At 38.3% G+C, this 24,901-nt stretch overlaps 1 protein-coding gene across 3 annotated transcripts; it reads left to right on the top strand.

Annotated features, from left to right (window-relative positions):
- The first annotated feature begins 53 nt into the window (after positions 1-53).
- QTRT2 (queuine tRNA-ribosyltransferase accessory subunit 2) lies at positions 54-24,417 on the top strand. Of its 3 annotated transcripts, none has more exons than XM_045540239.1 (9): positions 54-156; positions 6,123-6,164; positions 7,122-7,177; positions 9,075-9,151; positions 11,224-11,436; positions 16,067-16,266; positions 18,603-18,754; positions 21,131-21,248; positions 23,876-24,417. In XM_045540239.1, the coding sequence occupies exons 4-9, from the start codon at positions 9,077-9,079 to the stop codon at positions 24,105-24,107; spliced, it is 990 nt and encodes a 329-aa protein (XP_045396195.1). In that variant the 5' UTR covers positions 54-156; positions 6,123-6,164; positions 7,122-7,177; positions 9,075-9,076; the 3' UTR covers positions 24,108-24,417. The 3 variants fall into 3 exon arrangements, with proteins under 3 accessions (XP_045396195.1, XP_045396194.1, XP_045396196.1); XM_045540238.1 differs by having other exon boundaries at positions 6,123-6,343; XM_045540240.1 differs by lacking the exon at positions 9,075-9,151.
- The last annotated feature ends 484 nt before the right edge of the window (positions 24,418-24,901 follow it).

The raw sequence follows: 24,901 nt of genomic DNA, 5'->3' as shown, positions 1-24,901 counted from the left end.
CTCTTTCTGGCGTCCAGTGAAGACGCAATGCTCCCTGATTGGCTCTGCAGTGGAGGCGGTGGTCTAGGGGACCCAGAATTCTGCAACCCGGACACGTGGTAGTGAACTGTGAGGAGTTTGAGAGGTTTGAAGGCCAAAAGAGTTGGCAGTTTGCGCGTAAGTACCCCCTTTCCGCCTGCTGTGGGAGTTGCCAGGGATGGATGAGTTGCGTCGCGCCCAGACGCATCCTGGTTATGTTGCAGTAACAGTAATTGCATTCCCTCCATGTCGCCCCTTCCCTTTTCTGGTCGCCTGGTGGATCTTGGCCTCTGTTAAGTTCGGATTCTGCCAAATAGTGTGAGCGTCGCCGACATCTCTGAGAGAAAAGGGCCCCCTTTCGACCGGCCTCTGCTCAAGGATCAAATTCTAGGAAAGTTTTTTTCCAAAACTGCCCAGGATACTTGGGAGGATGGGACGATCTCCAATCCCTGATCTAGGCGCCTAACGAGGGCCGGGACCCCGGATATGGCCCATGCAGCGAAGATAAATCCAACCTTACTGGCCGACACTAGATGTTTCCAGGAAGCGTTTTTTCTCTTGGAGGCTACGTGGGTTTATAAAGCAGAGTAGAGATTTAGAGCGGGAGCTTTGGACCCAGCTACTTTGTGGCTGCATGACCTTAGGCAATTTGTTTGATAACTCTCGGACCCTCAGTTTTCTCTCTGGCAAAATGAGAGGATAATACCTAAATCGTTGTGGGTGTTGTAATGATTAAAAATCAATGTATGTAAAGCGTTCTGCCAGGATATGTAAACTAAAGTTGACTTGAAATTGGTGAAAATGAGGTCAGGGAAGCCGAACCCTCAGACTATTGTAGCGATCCTAGAACCAGCTCTGTAACTTGAGCGTCCATCCGAAAGGGGATGGTTGAATAAGTTGTGTTCATACAAACTATGCAGTATCACGAAGTAGTTTTTTTAAAAGGATAAGTTAGTTCTATGTCTCTTCTTTGGTAAAGATCAATTGTGTATTCCTGAGAGAAAAGCAGATTGCAGAGAAGTGCATATAGCATAGTATGTTAACATTTTTGTAAAAGTAAACCATGACCCAAAACACCCCCTCTTATATACAAGTGTATTTAAATATTTGTACGAGTATGGAGAAAGGTTGTAGAAGCTGAGAGGATGGAGTAAAGGCGGAGGAGAGGAAAAGGGTAGAGAACAACAAAAACGCTGTAGCAGAATGGAAACTATGATTATAAAATTTTATCTTAATATTACAGTTAATATGTAAACATTGCCTGTGTTTATGGGCAAGATAAAACTTCTAATAAGCTACTAGCCTGTTAGAGTAAACTTCTAAAGCTAGACTTCTATAATTTAAGTCCTAGCTCTGCCACTTACCAGCTGGTGACTATCAGCCTCAGTTTCCTCATCTGTAAAATGCAGATAATAATAGCATCTATATTATGCATTTGATATGAGGATTAATGAAGTTAGTATGTAAAGAATGGTGCTTGATACATAGTAAATACCCAATAAATATTAGTTGCTACTATCGTTATATCTTTCAGTAGGTGAAATTAATTTAACTTTTATTGTGATTACTGACATTTGGACTTCTGCCATCTTACTTTGTAATTTTCTATTTTTTATATACTTTTTTTGGTCTGTTTTCCTCTTTCTTGCCTTTTATAGGATTGAGCAATCTTTCTTTGTCTTCCCCCATCCCTCTCCAATGGGTTTGGAAATTACGCATTCTTATCATTCATCTTTTACTCGTTACTTCTGAACTTTTAACATACATACTTGATAAAGTTTAACATTATTCAGTATCTCTCTCCACCTACCAAATATCGTAAGGATTTCATAATAACTTCTGAAAAGTCTTCTTCTGGTACTGCTTTTTAGAATTTTAGCATTTCTGAGTCAAGACAGTGCACCATATTGTTTGGAAGTCTTTCAGACTTTTTTCTATGGGTAGACAAACATTATAGATAGAGTGTGAATGTGGGGTTGGGAGTGGACGTGTAGATGTGTACTTCTAAATACACATTTTTCTTTTCTCAAAAAAATGTGGTCACCCAAGCTTGCTCTTTCCCCTTAGGAAATTTGGACATTTCCATTAGTGTATGTAGAGAATCCATCTAAGAAACATTTAAAAATTCCTTCTCTCCTGATAGATGAGGGATGGGGTTTGGGGTGGCACTAGAGGTATTAGGACAGGTACAGTGTTGCCAAAGGTGCAGGGAATCTGTGTTAGTCCTTAAAAAGGTACAGATTCACTGACAGCTTATCATTTGTCCTTACACTCTAATGGTTTTTCCTTAATACTTTCCTAGGAATTCCATCTATAGGAGTGAACTGTGAATTTTTTCACAGTTCTGGTATATTAGAAGAGACCAGAAATATTAGAAGAGACCCAAAACAAGTGAAAAGGGAAAGGATGATGATAAAGGCAAATAAAAATCAGTTGATATCAGTTGATATTGATCTGTATTGACAGTCAATGGAGACAGCTACTAAGTGACTAACGGGCAGGAAGTGTGGACAGTGTGGACAGTTGGACAAAGGGATGATCCACGTTCCAGGTGGGATAGAGCAGGACAGCTTGAGATTCCACCATGCTATTCAGAAGGGTGTGGAATTTCAAACTTATAAATTGTTTCTTTCTGGAATTTTCCATTAAATGTTTTTGGACTTCAGATGACGTCAGGTAACTGAAACCATGGAAAGTGAAACTGTGTGAAAGGGGACTACTGTATTAAGAGAACCAGTGGGGTTCCTTTTAGTTGCCTTTATGTGTATGATTATGATTTATTCCTATGCTGATTCTATGCTTACACGGCATATTTGGCTTCCTGTATGGCATTCTATAGGGCAAAATTGCACTGACTGGTCCACTTTCCTTTCTTTGGTTCTCAGAGTAATAATTGTGCAGTCTGATTTTGTTGTTTAATCTTGGAGGTTAGTTGGTTTGAGCCTGACCCTGAGTGATGGATCTGTGCTGGGTGTATGGACAAGATCAGGCTCAGAGCTTGCCTGGCAGAAGGCTGACTAGTAGCCAGCCCACTAAGCAGTACAAGGCTGTAAGGTCTTTGAGGGAATAGCAGATGGCCATTCTTTGAGCATGTGTGTCATTCTGTTGGCATAGGTCGAATGGCTTGAGAGTTACTTTCTTTTTTCTTTCCTTTTTTATTTTGTTGGAGACAGAGTCTTGCTTTGTCACCCTGGCTAGAGTACAGTTACATCATTGTAGTTCACTGCAACCTCCAGCTCCTGGGCTCAAGCAGTCCTCCTGCCTGGGCCTTCCCAATAGCTGGGACTACAGGCGCATACCACCACGTCTGGCTAATTTTTTCTGGTTTTGGTAAAGACAGGGTCTCACTCTTGCTCAGGCTGGTCTCAAACTCCTGACCTTCAGCCATCCACCTATATTGGCCTCCCAGAGTGCTAGGATTACAGGTGTGAGCCACCATGCCTAGCTCAGAGTTCCTTTCTTTTTATGACTTTCCATATGTGTTCTAGAGAGGAAAAAGATATTTTATGGATTTCCTATACAATTTTGAAAAATCTTCTCTTTCTTTGAGTTGCCGTGGTATGGTGCAGGATATTCTAAAAAAAAAAAAAAAAAGTCAGAATGCGTCTTGTAGCATGTTAGATTTGCTCCCATTTAAAAGGCATAATGAAGAGGCCTGGGTTCTAGACTGTGCCTATAATTAATCTTGCTGAGCTTCAGATTTGTTACTGTAAAATGGCAGAGGGGATGATGGTGGTGATGAGGAGTTCCCAGGTTGGGATCTCTGGTGATAATGGTGACACTCAGTAAACTACTTTCAGCATTTCTAAAGTCTAGAGTCAATCATACATATTGGGATATTCAGCATAGCTTTACTAAAGCATTGGGGTTTGTCATTTTTACCTGGAATTGAGTTAACTTAGCATGGAAAAGCAGATTATCTCTTGCTCATCAGAAGCTTTGTTGGTCATTTATGTCATTTATTAATAAACTGCAGAAATGAGAGCATAGGTTTGATGGGGAGAGAAAATGAAAGTTGGTAACATTCTAGAATCCTAAACTTCATTTTTCAAACATAATAGTTTTACTATATGAAGGCTCTTCCTTCCTTAATATGAATTTAATTTCAAAAATACAGCCCATGTTTGTACATTTAAACTCATTACATACCTTAGATAGCTCAGACAAGACAGAATTTTTGGAGTAAGGAGAGGTGCCAATGAGTTCTTGTCTCTAGCCCTTTCTGAGATAGCTCCAGACAATATAGTTTCTTCCATTCTCAGATATGTGTGAGGGTAGGAAGTGTTTAAGTTATTTCAGTATTAATAATCCTGGTCCATTATATTTTCATCAGTTCTTATTTATGTTTCAAAAATCTAGTGTTCCATATTGGTTGATTTCAATATTCAGTCAAAGTTACAGGTGTTGATGCATTAGCTTTGAAGTACATTTCTTGTCTTTGTGCTTTGCTCGCCCTGCTTCAATTCTCCAGAGTTACTTAAATTGCAAAATACTGTCTTTAATTTTGCTTTAGAGTTCTGTTGGTTTAAAATATAAAAAATATTTTTATCACTTGAAATTAGTATTATCTGATAAATAAGGAATATGATTCTTCTCTTATGTTTTCTAGATTACATTTTTATTAGCCTGTAATTATATTTTTCTAATGTTTTTGAAATAAACTTTCTTCTTTTAGCAGTTTTAATGTGTAACAATAGTGAATCAAACAGCTTTTATACTATTTTTGTTAAAATATAACTTTTTTCCCTTAACATTCTCCATTTCAATGGGTTCTAATAACATTTATTTTTGTGTTTCTGTCTTTGTGATAACTTGAAATAATGATGTTATAGTCATAGAAAATTGACCCGGCTTTCCTCAAACAGTTATACTAGCTTTTATAATTTATGCTAAACATGAAATCTCTTATTTGACTATATAGAAAGTAGTTATTCTTATCTAATGACTATAGTGGCTATTTTATTTAAATATAAGAATTTATGCCTCTCAAAAAAGTAATGTTTGCATTTCTGAATATTTTTAACCAATGATAGATAAGACTTATTTCTTTGGCAACATCTTAAACAATGGCTGACTTTCAGAGTATAGTGTAGTATAACACTTAAGAGCACAGGCTTTAAAGTTGGAGCCTGTCAGATAGCTGTAATAATTTATCAACGAATAAAACTGGGCCTGGCTAAATTGGTAAGAATTCCAGAGGGTATGGTACTTGCTGTAGAGATGTAATGAAGTATTTGTAAAATGTTGGTTTGTCTGGTGACATTTTACAAATGATCTGCCATGCATACTTATCAAGTTCTGTATTGCATTTTAAAAGTGGAACTCAGTGTTTTTTGTTTCACTGAATACTAAATTATTTAAGAGCAACCAACAAATAATTGATGTTTTCTGATTTTTTTCCCTGTTGTTATCTATAGAAGTTAGAAAGTATATCTTTATTTTTTCTTTAAGCAAATATTTGTTTTTCCCAATTATAAAGGTAATGACAAATTACTTATAGATTGCATGTATACTACAGTTTCTTACCTGTTTGGATGCCATATAAGAACAATTGGAAAATAATCCTACCTCAGAGATAATCTCTGTTCATCTTTTGTTGTGTATTCTTCCATATATTTTAATAAACACCAGAATGCGATTTGGAAACTGTTTTCTTTACTTAACATTATTAGAAAAAATTGCTATATTGCTTAGTATTCTCTCAAACTGGAGAAAGAAAAAAATAATCAGTATGGCCTAAGCAGTGTGACTGTTCTTTCTATATATTTTCAAGGCTGAGAGTGAACCCTGGGTTCATGGCATCCTTTTCATGATTAGTCTTTCTCCTTCTGTCCTTTCATTTATTTGGTTTTCATCAGCTCAGACAAAAATTCCAATTAATTTAAAAGTAGTTGATGTGATCATATTGCTCTGGAACCTTAGGGAAAGTATTTTATTTTCTCTGAGTCTTTTCCTATTCTCCTTTTCCTGATATCTAAGACAATTGTAGACTGGAAGTAGTAATGAACGTGCTGTCATTCTTCTGTAAGTTGCTTTCCTTGCAAAATGCTTAACCTTTAGATGTTGTGATGGTCCTTCTAAATTTAATGTTCTTTTCTTGTCAGGACCTAGAAGAATCCCTTAGGATGAAGCTGAGTCTTACCAAGGTAGTTAATGGCTGTCGCCTGGGAAAAATAAAGAACCTGGGCAAAACAGGGGACCGCACCATGGACATTCCAGGCTGTCTTCTGTACACCAAGACTGGCTCTGCCCCACACCTCACCCATCAAACACTGCATAATATTCATGGGCTTCCTGCCATGGTTCAGCTTACACTGTCATCCCTGTAAGTGTTAGAACCAATCATTCAAGTATTGACTCTGGCAGCAGCTTAGTTACATTAACTGGGTACAACAAAGAGAAAGATTTCTTTTGCTCATATGTATAATTTGTAGATTTTCAGCATGAAATCAGAAAGAAACATATCAGATGTTATATATCATCTAGCCCTAATCTGGAAGCCATAGGCCAGATCTACCTATTAGAGGTGCTTCACTTTTCCTCCAAACCTACATTCCCATACTGGTCTCATTGCCACTGCACCCAGGGGTGACAAGGCAGGAAATGCTCTATGAGAGCTAAACATGGAGTTTAGGGGCTGTCATCATGCACCAGCCTCAAAATTTTTTCTGCCTCTGTACAGGTACTTGCTAGTACTACTTTATGGAAACACAATTAATGAAATTAGGTCATTCTGTGCAATGTACATATTAACTATATACTTAATTGAAGAGGCTGCTATATGACTAACTACCTCTGCAGTATTGTGTTAATAACAGTGATTTTAAAGGGGTAAAAGGAGAAAGAAATTCCAAGTATTCTAAAGCAGCTGAGCTTTGCCAGTTTCTCTTCTCACAGAACCACTTGCCAATTGAAGACTTTTGTTGTGGTTAATGAACCTAGCCTAGTTACTTGTGACTGTTGAATAATGGTGTACTTGTTATTTAAGACTGCACTTACTATCACATAGCTTATTTGTGAGGAGAAGAGGGGTTCAGTTTTTGTATGGAGTATTTGCAGAATGATTCATTTTTATGTTATGTATTTTTCTGTTTTGTTTATAGGGCAGAACATCATGAAGTCTTGGCAGAATATAAGGAAGGAGTTGGAAAGTTTATAGGTAAAAATTAAGTTATTTGTGTGTGCTTTGTAATGTGTTAGTTGGAGTTTGGAGGTACTGTTGAATGTTGACTGTAAGACCAACTTATATTCATACATGTATTTATTCATTATTTTCATATGCATTCTTTGAAAATACTGGGAATACAAAGTTGAATAGGAAACAGTTGCTGCTGTCATGGGACTTGGAGCCTATCTGACATAAAGATAAATAGGTGATTCTAGTAAGAATGTAGTGATTGCTTTACAGGATTGGGGATATATAACATATATCATGACAGGCCAGAGGCAGGAGCATGTAACCTGCTTTTGGGTGTATGTGGAAGGTGTCAGAATAAAGAAAGGATTCTTTTTTTCTTTTTTTTTTTTTTTTTTGAGACAGAGTCTGGCTCTGTTGCCCGGGCTAGAGTGAGTGCCGTGGCGTCAGCCTAGCTCACAGCAACTTCAAACTCCTGGGCTTAAGCGATCCTCCTGCCTCAGCCTCCCGAGTAGCTGGGACTACAGGGATGCGCCACCATGCCCAGCTAATTTTTTTCTATATATATTTTTAGTTGGCCAGATAAAAGAAAGGATTCTTGAGAGAGAAGATGGGGGGGTCATCTTAGCTGGGTCAAGGAAGAGCAGGCGTTAGCCGCAGGTGGTAATATACAGGTGTTGGGCAGACAGTCCAGGCAATGAGTAAAAACCCAGGGGTGAGAACTTGCATGGGGCATACGTGAGATCCAAAGCAGTCTCATTATGCTTAAGCCTCAAACAGACAGGGGAGGATGAAGAGTTTATATACGGCTATATTCTGATTTGTTGATGGTACCTTTTGTTCCAGAAATAGGATTTTATATGCAGATGTGTGTGTCCATTTATTTATAGGAAAAGCTTAGCAGTGACAGGTAGAGAACCAATTCTTCTATAAACTACTTTCTCCTGAAGCTTTTTCCCAATATCTAGGACTCACCTAACTGCATGAAAGTCCTGTTTCTGTTATTTACTAAGTCCTCTGCTTTTGATGACAGCTGCATGACTCGTTGGTTGTCACAAGGCCCTGTATTTCAGTAGAAGAATTTACGTAGTCTCATTCCCCTTGATCTGAGGCCAATGTTAATAACCAGCTTTAAAGTGTACAAGCATATAGTTAAGTGAAAATAATATAAGCTTTGTAGAGATAATTGTAATAACTGAAATTGTAGAAAATAAGGTGGAGAACTGCAGAGGTTTTTAGCATGATTTATTTATTTATTTATTTTTCTCTTTTTTAGTGGAATCCTATTTTTTTCTTATGGAAAATGTGGGGTAGCATATGTGGTTTACTAAACATTTTTTTTGGTTCTTTTTTTTAATGATTGTCTTTTTGACTAAAGAACCTAAGAAACTGTCATCTCGAGTCACTGAGATTTACTGAGAATGAGATCCCTTTGCAGTATTCTACACCTTCTCTAAAATTCTGCCCCGAGGGACCCATGGTATTATTAATGAATTTTGTTATTAATGAGATTACCTTATGACTATATCATTTCATCTTTCCAGGAACTAGTTCCCCTTGGATGGTACCTAGAATGAGCATACTTGATGTTAATTTTTTTAAATCAAATCAGGTGGGATCAACATCTCACTAAATACCTTCCTATGTCTCATACTTTAAGATGCACCTTTCCTTTGTAGCAACTCACTACATATTAGACATAAACATTTAAATTTAATTCTTTTGTTAGATTAGTAGGTTTCAAAGTAATCTTTTCATTCATGTTGATAGGCCTCCCACAATTCGAAGATTAGATACCAACTATTTACTGTCTTTAGAGTTGCTTTATCCAGCAGTACACATTGTGAAGCTGTTCCCTGTTACCACACGGTGTCATTGGTAATGTAAGCACTTTCAAGGGTTCTTTTTTCTGTTTATACAGGCATGCCAGAATCACTCTTGTACTGCTCCCTGCACGATCCGGTCAGCCACTGCCCAGCTGGTTATGTAACAAACAAGGTGTGTTTTCAGAAGGGCCTCCAAGGTTACAGCTTTTTCCCAGAAGTCAGCCTTTGGTATCCCTCAGATGCTAGGATCCCACTGTCTGGGATGATCCTTTTATGCCTTCTCTTTATTTCGATGATTATAGTGGGATGGGATGGTTTATAAGAGTTTAGAGTAGGGCTGTCTAAGGATGAGGTTAAGGTGAGGAATGTATCCTCAATGTTTTCATTGTTGCAAAATATTTGGGGGTGAACAAGGGTCAAGTATATGCCAAAAACAGAAATTGCTGTGATAGGAGAAAACGATAGTCTTTTGACTCCATGCTTTATTTGCAATTTTAACAACTTCAGGAAGAGTGGAGAAAGTTGCTGAGGAGTGTTATCACATGGACTGCTATATATAGTAGAACTTCAATATATTATAATGCTACCTGTTGGTAGAACAGAATTTGAAAAAGCAGGGTCCACAGCCAGAGATTTTATCTGGTGAAGAACAGTAACAAAAAGGACTTCATTAAAAGTTTTCATCTGAGAGGTGGCCCCGTTGGCATGATCCCTGAAGGATAGCATCCTGGCAAGGCTCCAGTGTGTACTGCTGCTTTACAAACACACTTTTCCTGTGCTCACTTTATTAATGTCAGCAATACTTACTAATCGTACCTAAGAACACTATTTTTAGTTATTCTTCTGTTTTAAGCTTCTTTTTATTTTGTAATTTGAATTCTAGAGAAAATATTTTGGAAGGGCATGGTGGTGGCTAATGCCTGTAATCCTAGTACTCTGGGAGGCCGAGGCAGGAGGATCACTTGAGGTCAGGAATTCGAGACCAGCCTAAGCAAGAGCAAGACCCTGTCTCTACTAAAAATAGAAAAAAATAGCCAGGCATGGTGGTGGGCACCTGTTGTCCCAGCTACTCAGGAGGCTGAGGCAGGAGGATCACCTGAGCCCAGGAGTTTGAGGCTGCAGTGAGCTATGATGACCCCACTGCACTCTAGCCAGGGCGACAGAGTGAGATTCTGTCAAAAAAGAAAAAAAGAAAAAGCAAATATTTTGACCTCCATTATCTACCCCAATTGTAAGAGAGGATTCATTTAAACAGTAATTCTCATGCCTTAGTGCAGAATAAAAAGACTGCCTATGGCCTCTCCATCTATGTCTTTGTTGATCTCTGCTAAGAAGACGGATGCTGTATTGGAAGAAGTAGCCAAAGAATGGAATATTATATAGAGATTCTCTTTAAATATGGGATTTTTGCACATAATTCTGTATTTAACTCAATCTAATAATCACTTACCAAATGTTAATAATATGTGGGGCCCTAGACTGTGTTTTTGGGTCACAAACATGAATTGGGATACTGTAGTCAGACAAATATACAATGGTGTGATAAGTGGTATCTTTTATATAAAATAAATAAGTCTAAATTGCTGTAAGAGCTTAGGGGAGTGAGTGATTGATTATGCCCAGGAACGTTTGGGGGACACATTAGAGTAGGTGATATGTGAACTCAGTGTCTTAAATGATGTATAGTATTTTGCCAGGCAAAGAAGTGGGAGAAGTCCCAACACATAATAATGCTAAATGCTTGAGGTGATGGATGCCCTGAACACCCTGACTTGATCATTACCTATTTTATGCATGTAACAAAATATTACATATACCCTATAAAAATGTACACATACTATGTATCAATAAAAAGAAGTAAGAGGTGGTCATTTCAGTCAAAAGGAACAATGTGATCAAAGGCAGAGAAGAATCGAAGTCTGTAGTGTATTCAGGAGCAGCAAGGGTGGGATGCAGGTGGGGCAGGTGGGATGGGGAGAATGGAAGACTAAGCTAGAGAAGTGTGACAGGATTCTTGGCTAGCTCAGAAGTTGGCTTGCGTGGCCATTGAAGGATTCTCTTATAAGCTGTAAGATCTCTAGAGAATTTGGAATATAGTACAACTGTTTTACCTACCATGTCTAAGATATTGAGTTATCACCATCTCTTCAGTTGTAAAGAAGAATTATTGCTTTATCATTTTATTACTTCCCTTTTATTTGCATTTTATTTTTGCTAATTCCTCATTGTCTTACTCTGTGGCAGTCTGTGTCTGTGTGGGGTGTTGGAGGACGAGTGGAAATGACTGTTTCCAAGTTCATGGCAATTCAGCAGGCCCTTCAGCCAGACTGGTTCCAGTGCCTCTCAGATGGAGAGGCATCTTGTGAGGAAGCAACTTCCATGAAAAGGGCGAGAAAGTCTGTTGACCGATCACTTCTATTCCTAGATAACTGTCTGCGGCTACAGGAAGAGTCAGAGGTAAGGCTGCACCACTAACCACTCCTTTCTCTTGAAACTCTTACCTCCCTTACATTCTATAATACCACCTTTTCTCTTCCTCCTCCTGCTTCTCTGCTCCTCACTTCTTGGTCTGTTTTACTTTCTCCTAGTTTTAATTGCTGAATATCAATTCTAAAATTGTATATACTATCAAGATCACTCTATGTAGCTTCAGGATTACATAACTACTGGGCTATAACTAGGTTATATCACTAGACTGTCCCTCAGACTCAGAGGTAACCAGCTCATTGTCTTACGTCCACAAACCTGTGCTTCCTTGTGCTCTGCCTGAACACTTTATCTCAGTTTATGGGATCCACCAACTTCCTCAGTCCATAAATTTGAGCTTTTCAAGACTTTTTTTTTTTCACTCACATTTAATATCCAGTTGTTCGCTCTTCCTTAATTCCATCTCCCTAAATATGTCTAGAAACTGCCCCCTCCTTATCACCACCTTAAGCCATAACTGCATTATCTCTTCATAAACGATTACCTTTGAATTGTTCTTTCTGCTTCCTTTCTCATTTTTATCCAATCCATTTTCAGCTCTTTTATCTGAGAGATCTTTGTAACAAGATGGAGAAGAAAAGAAAGCCAAAAACAGAATCTTGGGGAGCTGCAGTATTGAAGGGCATTCAGAATAAGAGGATCTAGTGAACAAGATGGAGAAGGAATCATGGTAAAAGGAAAAGGTGTATGCAGACATACAAAACAATCACACAGGCCTGTGCCTTACATAACTAGCACAGCCCTATTTGGGAAACTCCTTTTCCTAGGTATAAGAAGTAGGATTCCCTTGCTCCTTGCCCACTTCCCTAAAAGAATTTAATTACTCTCCACTTGAGCTCTTACATGGCATGGACAGCCTGCTGTGACATGGCCCTCTGCCTACCCCTTTAGCTCATTGTGGAACACTTTCTCCTGTGGCCTGCACTCTGGCCTTTCTGAGTTATTTGCAATTCTTTGAGGCATTAGCCTATTTCATTATGGTGCTCCTGTATACAAATTTCCTTCTGGACTGTGTCTTATCTCTAGCCATACTTCTTCTCTTGCTTCCACACTGGGCTCATTTCATTCCATTCATCATTCTATGAAAGTGGCTATTGACACTTCCAGGAACTTCAGTTCATTCTTTGCTACCCTTTTAATTTGTGTGCAGCTATTTTACAGCCCAAATCATATTGTATTGCAGCGATTTCTGATGTGCTTGTCTTTATTAAAACTGTGGCCTCCTTAAGCTCAATTTCTGTGTGTCATTTTTGTATCTCCATCATGTAGAAGAATGCCTGACACATAAGGCCTCAGTAAATGTTTGCTGATGGTGAATGGTTATGATGGGGTGAGGAAGATGGAGCTGTAGCAGTAAATAAGGGATCACAATAGCAGAGTTAATGAAATTGGAAAAGAATGCATTTACTAGCAGAGAGCAGAGGAAGTAGGGGAACAGAAGATAACTATCAGAGGGGAGAATTTCAGTGTCTGAGATCATGTATGTGGAATAATCCTGAGCAATGATCATGTCCTGCTATGGCAAAGCATATTGAGTTTGAAAAACGTGGTTATTTTGAATTTAGCAATAAAAATATAATTCGGTGCCAGCAATGATGGCTCATACCTGTAATCCTAGCATTTTGGGAGGCTGAGGCAGGAGGATCGCTTGAGGTGAAGAGTTTGAGGCCAGCTTGACCATCATACATAGTGAGACCCAGTCTCTACAAAAACTAAGAAAAAACTTAGCCGGGCATGGTGGCACACCTATAGCCCCAGCTATGTGGGAGGCTGAGGCAGGAGGATCATGTGAGCCCATGAATTTTTAGTTACAGTGAGCTATGATGATGCCACTGTACTCTAGCCTGGACAACAGAGTGAGACCCTATCTATCTATCTATATACATATATAATATATTTTAAAAATTGGCTAATAAAGTTAATAATACATGAAATATTTAGAGGAAACTAAGTTTTTGTCCTGAATAGAACTCGCAGTATCTGCAAAAGTTGGAGTTCAGTGTGGGGACATTGCTAGGGATCTGGGTAGTGTTGGTGGCTTGATAGCAATTGTTTTGAGCCAGTAATTATCCTTATAGGACTAGTAATGTTTGGGTAAGTAAAAAGCAGGACAGGAAGTGTAACAAAGATGATTATTAGAAAAAGCCTGATGAGTACCAAGTCCCTCATCTATGTTGTTACAATCAGCCTCATCATTTCATGTTACTTCTGTGTGTTGGTCAAATGCTGGAGTCCCTCTGTATCCCTAATGTTTATACTCTTCTTGGTGTAATCATTAATAGTGCCCTCTTTATTTTTAAGTGTTCCCTTTTAGACAATAATTTTATGATCATTCTTACACCCATGAAAGGGAGTTTTCCAAATAGGGCTGTGCTAGTCATGTAAGGGGGCAGGCCTGTGTAAATATCTGCTTTATATATCTGCATACATCTTTTCCTTTTCCCATGATTCTTTCCTCTCTTATTCACTGGAGCCATTTATTTTAAATGCCCTCCGATATTGAAGCTTCCCAAAGTTCCGTTTTTGGCTTTCTTTTCTTCTCCATGTATTCCCTAGGTCAAGAATGGCAAATGGGTTTCCTCCAAGGTGCTTAGAGCCATGCGTGGGTGTAGAAGGAAGAGAATCTTCTGTTAGCCAAGGCTACCATGGAAGCAGGAGTAGGGAGTCGTAGCATTGTGTCAAGTGTTCGCCAGCCATAACTTTAGGTTCATATATTCAGTGGCTGAATTAAGATTGCCATTTGTACATCCCACTGATACTTCAAACTCAGAATGCATAAAACAGAATAACCATCTTGCCTCATCCTCTACTGTTTTTCTAGGAGTCTCTGCCTTTCTTGCCATCTCCCCAGACTTCCAAAACAGGAGCCAGGAGTCATTCTATACTTTGTCTTTATCTTCTCCTTGAACAACTATTCAGTCAAGTTATGTTGATCCTACCTCCTGAAGAGGTTTCAGGTTTTATCTTTCTTCTTCATCCCCACTGCCACTGCCTTAGTCCAGGTCATCTTGTCTTTTGTGTTGATTATTAAAGTTGTCTCCCATGGCATCCTTTAGTCATACGTACCCTTACTTTATTCACACAAAGTATTCTGTTTATAGGAACAGTCTGATTGTGTCTCTCCTGCTTAAACTAACAAGTGAAATTCCTTCTTCACAGTGTTCCAGGCTTCCTCCCCATCTCTCTTATACCAGAGAGCCACTGTTGATTTGTGTATTTTCTTACAAACCTTATTTTTTGCAATTACATACACATAATTAATACATAGATATTCATGTCTGTATTAATGAATATCATCATATGTTCAGTAATTTGCTTGTTTTTCATTTAGCAATATTCTGAAACTCTATTCCTGTCAGTGCATGTATTGCTATATCTACTGTATTCTTTTTAAAACAGCTGCATAGGGAGCCACACTGTGAATATATCATAATTTATTTAAGCCTTTACTCTACTGATGGATATTTAGATTGTTTCCAGTTTTTCATTATTCTAAATGTCGTTGTAAATATACCTTGATGCATATGAATGAGTTTATAGGAGAGATTGTTAGAAGTAGGATTTTAGAATCTAAAGATAAAAGCATTGACATTTTGATAAATGTCCACTTGCCCCCTCCTAAGAGGCTGAACTCACTTTTACTTTCTGGTTATCAGGGTATATAAGTGCCATTTCCCTTACACTTTCACCTCCACTATGTTGTTATCTGCGTTTTAACTTTTTTGTTATTGTGATGGGCAAAATGGCATCTCATCGTTTCCAATTTGCATTTCCTTACTGGTGAGGTTTAGTAGCTCTCTATGTATGTATAGGGCATTCACATTTATTTTTCTGAATTTCATATTCACATGTTCTACCTAGACTTCTATGGGATTGTCATTACCTTAGAGGATTTTTGGTGCTCTTTTTATGGTGTAGATATTTATCTGTTCCTCCAAAAACAAGTTCTCCTTTGCCTTTGTTGATTGTATATTTTACTTGAGAAGTTTTAATGTTTTTGTACTCAAACATGTCAACCTTTTCCTTTAAGTTTTAGCATGCTTAGGACGGCCTTCCTTACCCCAAGATTATAAAAATATTTAATGTATTCTTCTAATACTTGTATAGCTATATTTTAATGTTTAGATATTAGGCCTGAGTTTGTTTTTGAAGTTATGCACTAGCGGTCTTTGTTATATTTTTTTCCAAATGGATAGTCAATTGTCTCAACTAAACAGTTTCTAAGTTTCTTAAGTTATCTCTAGCTAAGAGACTTGGTTGGAGGCAGCCTAAAGCAGACCTGGATAGTCATTTAAACAAATTAAAACTCTTTCTTTTATCCTTTTTCTCTTGCACTTGCTCAGTGTACATTTAATTTAAGCCAGACGAAACTATGAATACGTATGTTGATTACCTCTTTTTCCTTGGTCGTTTCTTACCTGTTTGGTGTTTCTCAAAGTGTGTTCCTTGGAGCCCTAAAGGTTCTTTGGAGGAAGCACCATCCCCCTTACATGCTTCACCTGCAGCAGCTCCACTGAGATCTCTTCTGTCCACTGAGCTTGTAGTCAAAGGTCTTTGTTACTGAAAATGGTTAAAAACATTTAATCCTTTCTTACCTCAGGTCCTTCAGAAAAGTGTGATCATTGGAGTGATTGAAGGTGGAGATGTGATGGAGGAGAGGCTGAGGTCAGCACGAGAGACAGCCAAGCGGCCCGTAGGTGGCTTCCTTCTGGATGGCTTTCAGGGGAATCCAACAACGCTGGATACTAGACTGCACTTGCTGTCATCAGTCACTGCAGAGCTGCCGGAGGACAAACCAAGGCTAGTGTTCAGTTGGGATGCAGGCTGGCCTCCTGGAGTGGAGGGCAGGAGTGCTGGCTGATTGTGTGTTATTATATGTAGAGTCTGTACAGAGGCATGTCTTTGGATGTGTTGATTATGTCCTTTCTGGCTGAGTCTGCTGAGGCCGACTATGAGAGGAGTTTCCATCAACGCTGTCCTGCCCTTGATTGCAGAATGTGGAACAGAAGATAATTACCATCTGAGTTATTTTATTTGATCTTCATAAGAAAGAGCAAGTATTGTATTATTTCTCCTCATTCTTGTGCCAATACAAATACTGTTCTTTATTCATTATAACATGGAACCTAGAGACATAAACCTTGATTATAAAGTCATGTGGAACTCTGGTTTAAATTGAGGAAAGTTGAGACAGATCTGGGATGCCTAGTGGAATGAAGATGGGCTCTATTAATACGAACCTTTAAGAAGTTCTTAGATTGGGTAGTGAGTGGTGTCATTTTTTAAAATTGTAGGGACTGGCAATACTAGTCAGACTAGTTCTCATGTTTCCATAAGTCACAGGATTCACTATGTACTGGTGAGAAGAGATCATCTGCAAGATACAAAGCTACGAATTCCAAGTTTCTGAATGCAGCTGATGTCATATTAGGCCACCCAAATTTTTCTTCATCATCTTTTATCCCACTTAGTGTGAATATTCATGCTTTTTATTTTCCTGAATATATATTAGGAAGTTTGGTTATCTCTAGGCCTGTTGGGTAGTATATATGTAATTTTACCACTTTTTAAAAAATCCAGGTATAACTTAAGTAAAGTGCATGAATCTTACATACAGCTCAATGAATTTTTATACATTTGTACACGTGTGTAAACATGACCCAGAACAAGAAATTTCCATCACCCCAGCCAGACTTTGCCCCCTAATTTTAACCTAGTTCTCTTAAGTGCATTGCTCTCCCTCCTGTACTTGTTTCATTCTAGTACAAATAACAATCCAGCACTAGTATTTCTAGTCACTTTCTGGACTTCTTTGTGTTAAGTGCTCACAGATGTCTGTTAACTGAATTCGAGAGCTGGGATTGTTTTTCTTTTTATAAATGTGTAGAAATGCCAGCTTCAGTTGGAGAGGAGTTCTAAAACATTACATTACTTGAAGGAAACTATAGTCAGGAAAACTGGCATATATTTAAGAGTTCTGCTTGTTTAATATTACATAAGCCTTTTTTTGAACTTCTTTTAGAAATCAGGGAGTCTGTAAGCTTTTCTCTGCCAGTTCATGAACAGGGGCTATGGGTAGAAAAACAAACATATCACTGTATCAGCCAGCCAGCCAGCCCACTCTGATATAGTACATCTCCACATCTTGTTTTAGTCGCCACACTTGGGTGAGTATCATTAACACTCTTAGAATGCCTTACCCATTACAGGTTGAGTATCCCTTTTGTGAAACACTTGGGGCCAGAAGTGTTTCAGACTGAGGATATTTTTGGATTTTGGAATATTTGCATTATACTTGCTGGCTGAGTATCCTTGCTCCAAAATCAGAAATGTTCCAATGAGCATTTCCTTTGAGTGTCATGTTGCCCCTCAAAAAGTTTGGGATTTTGGAGCATTTCACATTTTCAGATTAGGGATGTTCCACTTGTACCTTGAAAAACACCATCTCATTCTACAGTGCAGACATTTTATTAATGGAGAAAATGTAAAGAAAGTCAACCAGATTCTTAGAGCCTATGGCCAGAGTTGAAATTCTAACAGCAAGAGTTGCTTTGTAAATGAACCTATGAGGAATATAGTAGATAAAATGTCTTTATTGAACCAATTATGAAAAATAGGCAAAATACAGTTACAATGAGCAGAGTATTTGAAGGGAAAATAAAGCACACAGCTTTGTCTTAAAAAATCTATACAATGTGTATAGATAGGCTATAAAGTTCAGTCTGACACCAAGAGGTTGTTCAGAAGGCATAAGAGTGGAAAGGAAGGAAACTAACCTTTATTGAGCTTCTCTCTGTGGTTAGTGACTATATATATTTACATATCTTTTATGTATATATAAAGATATATATATACAATTGCTCTTGTTTTTAAAATGAGAAAACTAAAAAGAGAGGTTAAGAAATTTTCCCAAAGTGACAGCAAGTACATAAATGGCAGAGCTAGGATTCAAGCCCAGGTCTCTGCCTCCAAAGCCCTATGTTCTTTCTACCATACCTTGCTGTCCACTCTGTGCCACTTTAACCATGATTGGTGTTTTTCCTTACTATTGTTTCTAGTGCCCTGTTCATTGGGAAGACTCTAATTTCATTCCTGGCATTGTCCTCATGTCACTGTTCTTATTGTTATTTTTACAGGCTCGTCTCTGGTGTTAGCCGGCCAGATGAGGTGCTCGAGTGTATTGAAAGAGGAGTGGACTTATTTGAGAGTTTTTTCCCTTATCAAGTGACAGAACGGGGCTGTGCCTTGACTTTCAGCTTTGATTACCAGCCGAATCCTGAAGAGACATGTAGGTCTTTTGAACTTAATCTCTGCCTTATTCTTAAGTTTCTTCTATTTCTTATTAATTTTTGGCTGGAGTCACAAGACAGAAATATGTACATATAAAGCCAGTCTTTTATAAAACTACATCTTTATTTCTTATCTGTGTGCTGTGGCATGTTGGCACACAAAACCAGGTACTTAATACTATACACGTAGCTCATCAATATTAGGATGTGATTTTGTAGTGAGCCAGAACCAAGAAAAACAAAACCTCTTTTGTTAACAACCTGAAAAAAGAACATTCAGAGGGAATTGTGATGAAAATCACAAGAAAATAAAACCTTTGAACTACTTGGTAAAAAGTTAATTTTTTTTTTTCACAAAAGAATTCTTGTCTGCTTTTTATAAACCCCATGCTATTAAAAATACAGGAAGACTCACCATCCTCTGATCCTAGTGTTACTTTTTGCTTTTTTGGTTTTTTTAATACACTGAGATATGAAAGTTGTTTTTCTCTGCTAATGTTGCTTTGCAGCACTACCTTTTTGGTTTTTTTTTTTTTTCTTTGTTCAGCTATTCAGAAGTCAAGAAAATCAGTTTCAGATTCTAACACTTAACTGGAAGTAGCAAAGGAACTGGGATGCAGACATTGGGGTGGGGTCCCTTGAAGCAGTTCTGCAGGAGAGTGTTATATGCCCAGTTTTCCGTCTGGCTTTTAGAAATGGGCTTTCCTTACCCTTTCCCTGCTGTCCTTTGACCTCTTCCTCCACCTCACCAACCTTAAATTTGGATAGGGCCAGAAACTTCATTAAAGTTTTTTTATTCCCTACAAGTAATTAAAACTTCATTCAAAAGAAGTTATACTTTTATAATGCAACTTAAACACTAATCTAAATCGGATTACTTGTAGAAACAAAATAAATCAGGTTGATCAAATTCTTATTTATAGGAGGCCAATTTTACTATCCTTTTAGACATACCAGAACTTAATGTAAGTGGATAGATGTACCATTAACACTTTATAAATTTTCGTGACTTCATTTACAAACTAAATTATTTCTACCAGGACAGAGGTCACTGTTAGTCATTCAGTACCATAAATATGCAAAGCTCTAAAAACCTGATTCTGAGTTCTCTGTAATGAACAAGTTCCTCTTTGGCCAGAGAAAGCCAAGTTTCTTTGTTGATTAGGAAAACTGAACATTTTTATTAAAGTATTAATCGTATTTGTGTGTGTGCTTGTGTGTGTATGTGTTTAGTAAAGTCCTTTGCCAACTACATAGTGAAACTTCCAAAGAAAAGTTGTCACCGATTCCCCTACGTGACAGAAATTTTCTAAAATATCAGGGTTTTATTATGGTTTCCCACATCAGCATACAAATTCATGGGAACAAAATTATAATAGCTCTGTGCCCAGTGTTCAGATCGCTTCTCTTTTTCCTTTCACCTTAACAAAATTACCTTCCTAACACCATCTGTCCTTCTCTTAGGGCTAACACTAAGATTCTTATCATTTGTTTCCAAAATACCTCTTATCTACTTGCCCCTGTTCAAGGCAGCTGGCTTTTCATAGTGTAGCTAGTGTTTCTTCTGCAAAGCCAGGAATGTTCCTTCTTAAAGAATTCAGGGGAACAACTCAGGTTCCCATTTAATTCTGGACAGTCTGAGTTTCTTGGAGGGCCAGAGTCTCCATACAGAATACATAAATTAAAACCACGTTCCACTTGAATCTATTTGGAACATAGGCAGTTACAAAGCCCAGTTTATTGGTATGTACATTGTGACAAGAAATAGGAATAAGCCCAGTATGCACGTACACATACACCCCCACAACTCCTTTTTCATCATTCCTTGATGGTAAGATTTTATGTTATTAATACATACTAATAACCATAATTTGCTTAGATATTATCGAATCTCTAAATTGTTTTGGTGTTGTAGATAAAGGGTCAGTGACCATCTTGGAGCATATTGCTGTTTTTTTCTTTTTTCTTTTTCTCATTTTTGAGACAGGGTCTTGCTCTGTTACCTGTGCTAGAGTGCCTTGGCATCAGCCTAGCTTACAGAAATCCTCAAACTCCTGGGCTCAAGCAATCCTCCTGCCTCAGACTCTAGAGTAGCTGGGACTACAGGTGCACCACCATGCCTGGCTAATTTTTTCTATTTTTAGTAGAGACTGAGTCTCACTCTTGCTCAGGTTGGTCTCGAACTCCTTACCTCAAGCGATCCTCCAGCCTCGGCCTCTCTGAGTACTATGCTGTTCTTTTCTTATGCAATTTCCTTAGGATAAATTCTCAGGAGTGGAATTATAGGGTCAAAGGACATGAAATAATAACTGAAATAAAATTCTCCTAGTGGCCACTTATCTTTACTCAAGGCTTTTTATTGGTTTGTCTTTCAGTATTACAGCAGAATGGGACACAAGAAGAAATAAAATGTGTGGATCAAATAAAGAAAATTAAAACAACTGGTTGCAACCAAGAAATGACATCATTTGAAATTAATCTCAAGGAAAAAAAGTAAATTTTTTAAAGTTTGGATTTTGATTTCAGACTTTTTAATTTTAATCTATTTTTAAAGTTTATTCCCTTTTCAGTTTTTGACTTCATAAAATATTTATAGTTGGATATTATTTAGGCCTTCTCAAATATGCTTCCAGAAAAACTTTTTTTTATTCTGCAGATGAATTTATTTATATACTTTTTCTGGTCAGAAAACTAAGGCTAGATGACTATTGCTTTAGAAAAGCTGTCAGAAATATTAGACCAAATCTATTTGTTTACTGTCTTTTATCCTTCTAATACTTTAAATAATGACTGTGCAATAAGGATTTCAAGATAAAATACAACAAATTGGGATATAGGTTATAAGTCTTAAATAAAATATTTGCCTCTATAAAGAATGAACTAAGATACAAATTGAGTATCCCTTATCTGCCATACTTGGGACCAGAAGTTTCAGATTTCAGGTTTTTTTTGATTTTGGAATATTTGCATCATATTTCCTGGCTTAGCATCCCTGATCTGAAATGCTCCAATGAGCATTTCCTTTTAGCGTCACGTTGGTGTTCAAAAAGTTTTGAGTATTTGAGCATTTCAGATTTCAGATTTTTAGATTAGAGATACTCAACCTAAATCTTGTAACTTTGTATTTGGCCAAAAGTGGTAATCATCAATGAACCAGTGAGTGGTTTTGAGTCTGGTGACTTGAGAATTCATGAAAGAATGTGAAAATTATAGTTCTTCCCTGTAATTCTATTGGGCTTCTTTTTTTTTTTTTTTTTTTTTTTTGAGACAGAGTCTCACTTTGTTGCCCAGGCTAGAGTGAGTGCCGTGGCATCAGCCTAGCTCACAGCAACCTCAAACTCCTGGGCTTAAGCGATCCTACTGCCTCAGCCTCCCTGAGTAGCTGGGACTACAGGCATGCACCACCATGCCCGGCTAATTTTTTCTATATATATTTTAGTTGGCCAGATAATTTCTTTCTATTTTTAGTAGAGACAGGGTCTCACTCAGGCTGGTCTCGAACTCCTGACCTCGAGCGATCCACCCGCCTCGGCCTCCCAGAGGGCTAGGATTACAGACGTGAGCCACCGCGCCCGGCCTCTATTGGGCTTCTTGATTGTAGGTCTGAAATGGTGATGTCTGCCACATTTTACTTCTTGAAAAATAACCAAGGAGATTTATTTCTGTTTTTAAAATGTTAAGGTAATATAGATAGTTACTACTAAAATTATTTTCATATTATAGATTTAATTAGAAATTGTAGTATTCTTATTATGAGGACTAGACTTGAAGTTTTAGAGATTTGGAGACTGTAGGGGGTGAGAGGAAACTTGCCCTTTTCCCTAAAAGTTTGCTGAAAGGTCAACTCACAATTAAGGCAGATTAATAAGAGAAATGTTTATTTACTAATACCACGTGCATGGGAGAATCACATATTGATTACCGATTATCCCAATGAAGTTCAGATATGTTTATATACACCTTTTAGAGGGGAGGGCAGAAAATGAGGAGTAAAGGTAATTCTGTTTAGGGGCCATAACCAGTAGCTAGGGAGGATGAATAGATGGGGGACACAGACTGACTTGTATTAATAAGTTAACCCGAGAGGTATTATGTTTCCAATGATTTGGGCCAGGTCTGGTTGCATTCTTGATCTTTCCTGCAATATATTGAGATAACAGGGAGAAGAAGGGAAGTCCATAGTCCCCTTTGATCTTTTGCTCAGTTCAGTCCGGTTTATGCAGATAGAGGGAAAGCCTCTTCCAAGGGCCTGTTAGTCTCTAAGAGCCTTTAATTCAAAATATTCTTTATACTAAGGAGTCATATTTTGGGGTAAAATTTCCATAGCTCCTTTAAGACAAATCCTAGCTCTGTTCTTGACTATGTGACCTTGGTCAAGTCACTTAATTTTTCTTTAATAGCTGATAAAAAAATAACATCTATGTAACACTTAGTATGCACCCAGCAGTGATCAAGCCCTTTTACTGTATTAACTCATTTAATCCTTGCAACGATTCTCTGAGGTAGGCACTGTTATTATCTTTGGTTCATGGATGAGAAATAAAGGCACCAGGAGAGGTTAAGCGACTTGCTCAAGTGAGTTGTAGAGCCAGAAATCAAACCCAGGCTAGATCCAGAGTCCTCCCTCTCAACTCCCATAGTAGCCTTCATCTGTAAAATGACAAAAGTGGGTTGTCTCCAAGAGTGGATGCAGAAATTAAATGAGACAGTATGTGTGAAAGTGCTTTGTAAACTGCAAAAAAGCTATACAAGTAGAAGGTCATACCATGTCTTCTGTTACTAGTTCTGGCAGCAAGTGGGAGAGAAGTGTCACTAGAACAGCATTGCCTAACATGTGCCTTTACCATGTGACTAGTAATGCTCAACATGAGCAAGTAACCATGTGAATTTCTCCTGATGCTCCTTTGAAACCCCCAGTGAAAGGAAAACTCCTGAGTCTCCCTGACTTGTGTTCTTTCTTAACTTTAACCATATTGCCATCCTAAGTAGATGTGTGGCACTGAACATTTGCTGGTGATGTTATTAACCATTGGTAACCTCACCAGCAGAACAGATAGCCTAGGTTGTGGATCTCTTGTACTCCTCACTTTCTGGAATGTCATTGTGACTTCCTTTCTCAGGTACCAAGAAGACTTTAACCCACTGGTGAGAGAATGTTCCTGCTACTGCTGTAAGAATCACACTCGTGCATATATCCACCATCTGCTGGTGACCAATGAGCTGCTGGCCGGGGTCCTGCTTATGATGCACAACTTTGAACACTATTTTGGATTTTTCCACTCCATCCGGGAAGCACTAAAAAGTGACAGGCTGGCTCAGTTGAAAGAGCTTATCCACAGGCAAGTATCTTGAGACCTTGCAAATACAAGTTTGACTCTTCACATTGAGCTTGCACCGCTGTTAGAACATGGGACGAAATGAAGAAGAAATGATCTTAGCTTTAATTATTTATGTTTGGGAATAAGGTCTGCTGAAATCAAGAACATATGTATCAAACTGCCCACATGAGGGTGAAGAGATTTCTTCTGAAGACTTAAATGACCTGAATTGATGAGAGACTTGAACTATGACCTTTAAAATTTCTAGGCTAGGCTGGGCACGGTGGCTCATGCCTGTAATCCTAACACTTGGGAAGCCGAGGTGGGTGGATCATTTGAGCTCAGGAGTTTGAGACCAGCCTGAGCAAGAGCGAGACTCCATCTCTACTAAAAAATAGAAAGAAATTAGCTATACAACTAAAAATATGTAGAAAAAATAGCCAGGCATGTTGGTGCTACTTGGGAGGCTGAGGCAGGAGGATCGCTTGAGCCCAGGAGTGTGAGGTTGCCGTGAGCTAGGCTGACGCTATGGCACTCTAGCCCCGGCAACAGAGTAGGACTCTGTCTCAAAAAAAAAAAAAAAAAATTTCTAGGCTAACTTTTTTAATCGATAGAGACTCATTTATTCAAAGGCGTAAGCTTTAGATGAGAGTGGACAGCCTTAAATTAGGGGGGATGAGATTCTGAGGGACCACTGAGTTGGATTGAGGCTTCAGGGAAGATGACTGTGAGTAGCATTGACGTCTGTGGTCACGTGCCTGTTGACTGGAGAAGGAATCTGGCTGATTTTCATCCTCATACTCAGGAGGCTCTTTGGGATACATTTGC

This window comes from Lemur catta, chromosome 1 (assembly GCF_020740605.2).
Source record: "Lemur catta isolate mLemCat1 chromosome 1, mLemCat1.pri, whole genome shotgun sequence".
Classification (NCBI taxonomy): Eukaryota; Metazoa; Chordata; class Mammalia; order Primates; family Lemuridae; genus Lemur; species Lemur catta.
This window is presented reverse-complemented; position numbering and strand designations above follow the sequence as displayed.

Excerpts from the sequence above, each read along its gene's own strand:
- QTRT2 (XM_045540238.1), top strand. The coding sequence starts at position 6,144 with ATGAAGCTGAGTCTTACCAAGGTAGTTAATGGCTGTCGCCTGGGAAAA. Across the intron at positions 6,344-7,121 it reads CAGCTTACACTGTCATCCCT|GGCAGAACATCATGAAGTCT; the intron begins GTAAGTGTTAGA and ends TTTTGTTTATAG. Across the intron at positions 21,249-23,875 it reads ATTAATCTCAAGGAAAAAAA|GTACCAAGAAGACTTTAACC; the intron begins GTAAATTTTTTA and ends TTCCTTTCTCAG.